This window comes from Cyprinodon variegatus, unplaced genomic scaffold (genome assembly GCF_000732505.1).
Source record: "Cyprinodon variegatus isolate N-32 unplaced genomic scaffold, C_variegatus-1.0 Scaffold78, whole genome shotgun sequence".
In the NCBI taxonomy this organism is placed as follows: Eukaryota; Metazoa; Chordata; class Actinopteri; order Cyprinodontiformes; family Cyprinodontidae; genus Cyprinodon; species Cyprinodon variegatus.
This window is the reverse complement of record NW_015150531.1, coordinates 1581625-1583375: the sequence shown is the minus strand read 5'-3', so window position 1 is coordinate 1583375 and position 1751 is coordinate 1581625. Positions and strand designations below refer to the sequence as shown.

The window sequence follows — 1751 nt, the reverse complement described above, 5'->3', positions numbered from 1 at the left end:
TTTGGGTTATACCCATCTCCTGAATGACGCCAGGCGGAGCATGGCTGATGATAAATACAGTACTTATTCCAGAATTTGTATTCCACATTTTAATGCTGAAAATAAAATAAACCTTGTTTAAAAAAAAATAAAAAAAACAAACAAAACTATTAACTGTGATCAAATATACTAAGGTGATCTGGTAGCTTTATAAACATACATACCTGTAAATGTTCCAGGCTGCTACGGGCATGTTCAATAGGAAAATGAACCAGTGCATGGAGACCAACATGAGCATCATTGAGAGACACTGCCCAATCATCTCAGGAATCACCCACTAGAAACACAGGGCAAAAAATTGCTTCAATCCCCAAGCAGAAAATGATTGATAGTTTGTCAAAAATGTAAACAGAAGGAAAAAAAATTCTGATGACAACACATATAACAAGAAACAAGTCATTCTGAACATACACATGTCATTTGGAACATTGGATTTGCTAGATTAGAAAAAGGAAATAAATCATACACAAAGGGTACTTACTTTGTTAAGCTTGGAGCAGCAAGCACGAGCATTAATGTAGTCACATTCTAGATCAGACAGAGTGATAATCTTGGAATACATGTTAAGGTTTTACACATATTGTGGCACAAGCTGACAAGTCTTTCATTTCATAAATAAATGTGACTGTGGTACAACTTGTAAAATTCATTTCAATAGATCCAGGTGTCAAATGTCCCAAGTCATTCCAATCCACTTCTCCTCTTACCACCTGGGATTGATTTACTCTGATTTAAAAAGTTAAAGGTTTTAGTGGGTGATCCTTACGCAATTGGCCAAACTTTAAACCAATCAGGGTACGCATTAACTGGTTCAATTAAATTTACAGATCAATTCATTTTTTCAACATTTTTAGCATAAATCTTTGACCAATAAATGTAATTACCATAACACATTTTTAAACCTTTTTTTTTTATTATGTATGATTTGTTAATTGTTCCCAGTCATATAAAGTTTGAGACAAATGTCCATTTATGTGTAGTTACAATAATGATTACGCATCAAAATCAAATTTATCTATGATCATTCCTGTAGTGTAAATTCAGGAATTCAGAAAAGCGATTTCAGTCATTTGAAAAAACTTGAGAACTTCTTGAGCAAAAGGAAAAAAATAATAATTCATTCCTATCTTAACACCTACATTTTAGCCAGTGTTACAGTAATGAAAAGCTGTCATATGTAACTCTCATATGTGCATACATATATGCACAAACACATGCACACAGCTCTAACTTCTTTTTCCTTTTTATTACAGATTTCTGACAATATTTACCCTATGCTTTTTCAACCCAGTAGCTGCTTTAGCTGCTCTTGATTTCTCAATTCACCTTAATTACAAAGGTTATAAAACATGATTGAATGATTTGCAATTATTTTTAAAGGAAAATCCGGTCATACAGAATTGAAACTTCTGGAAGTATTTTAAATATGAAATTATTACATATTGTTCAAAAAATAAATGTCTTTAATTAAGAGTAATTTTCATGTGAATGTGCTTTAATGGAGGTATCCATGTTTGTCAAAGAACACTACTGCCACCTACTGGTTTGTGACGTCACGGTGCGGTATCGGCTGTTGATCAAGTCCCAGTGCTGTATCTGGTGTTTGTCACAACGCGCTATTATCCAAGTCATCTTGAAAACATTCTTCTTCCAAATGTTGGCTACATATTACGGGTTTTTTCTCTGGCGATGTCCGTGGAGGATCAGGAATC

At 33.6% G+C, this 1751-nt stretch overlaps 1 protein-coding gene across 1 annotated transcript in view; it reads right to left on the bottom strand.

The window, feature by feature from the left end:
- cnih4 (cornichon family AMPA receptor auxiliary protein 4) overlaps positions 1 to 1751 on the bottom strand; it is a 14051-nt gene that overhangs the window by 10846 nt on the left and 1454 nt on the right. Inside the window, exons 2-3 of the mRNA XM_015372955.1 lie at positions 521 to 589; positions 204 to 316 (exon numbers count right to left, since the gene is read on the bottom strand). Of these exons, the coding sequence (XP_015228441.1) occupies positions 204 to 316; positions 521 to 589 (182 nt within the window). The remainder of the gene's footprint in view (positions 1 to 203; positions 317 to 520; positions 590 to 1751) is intronic.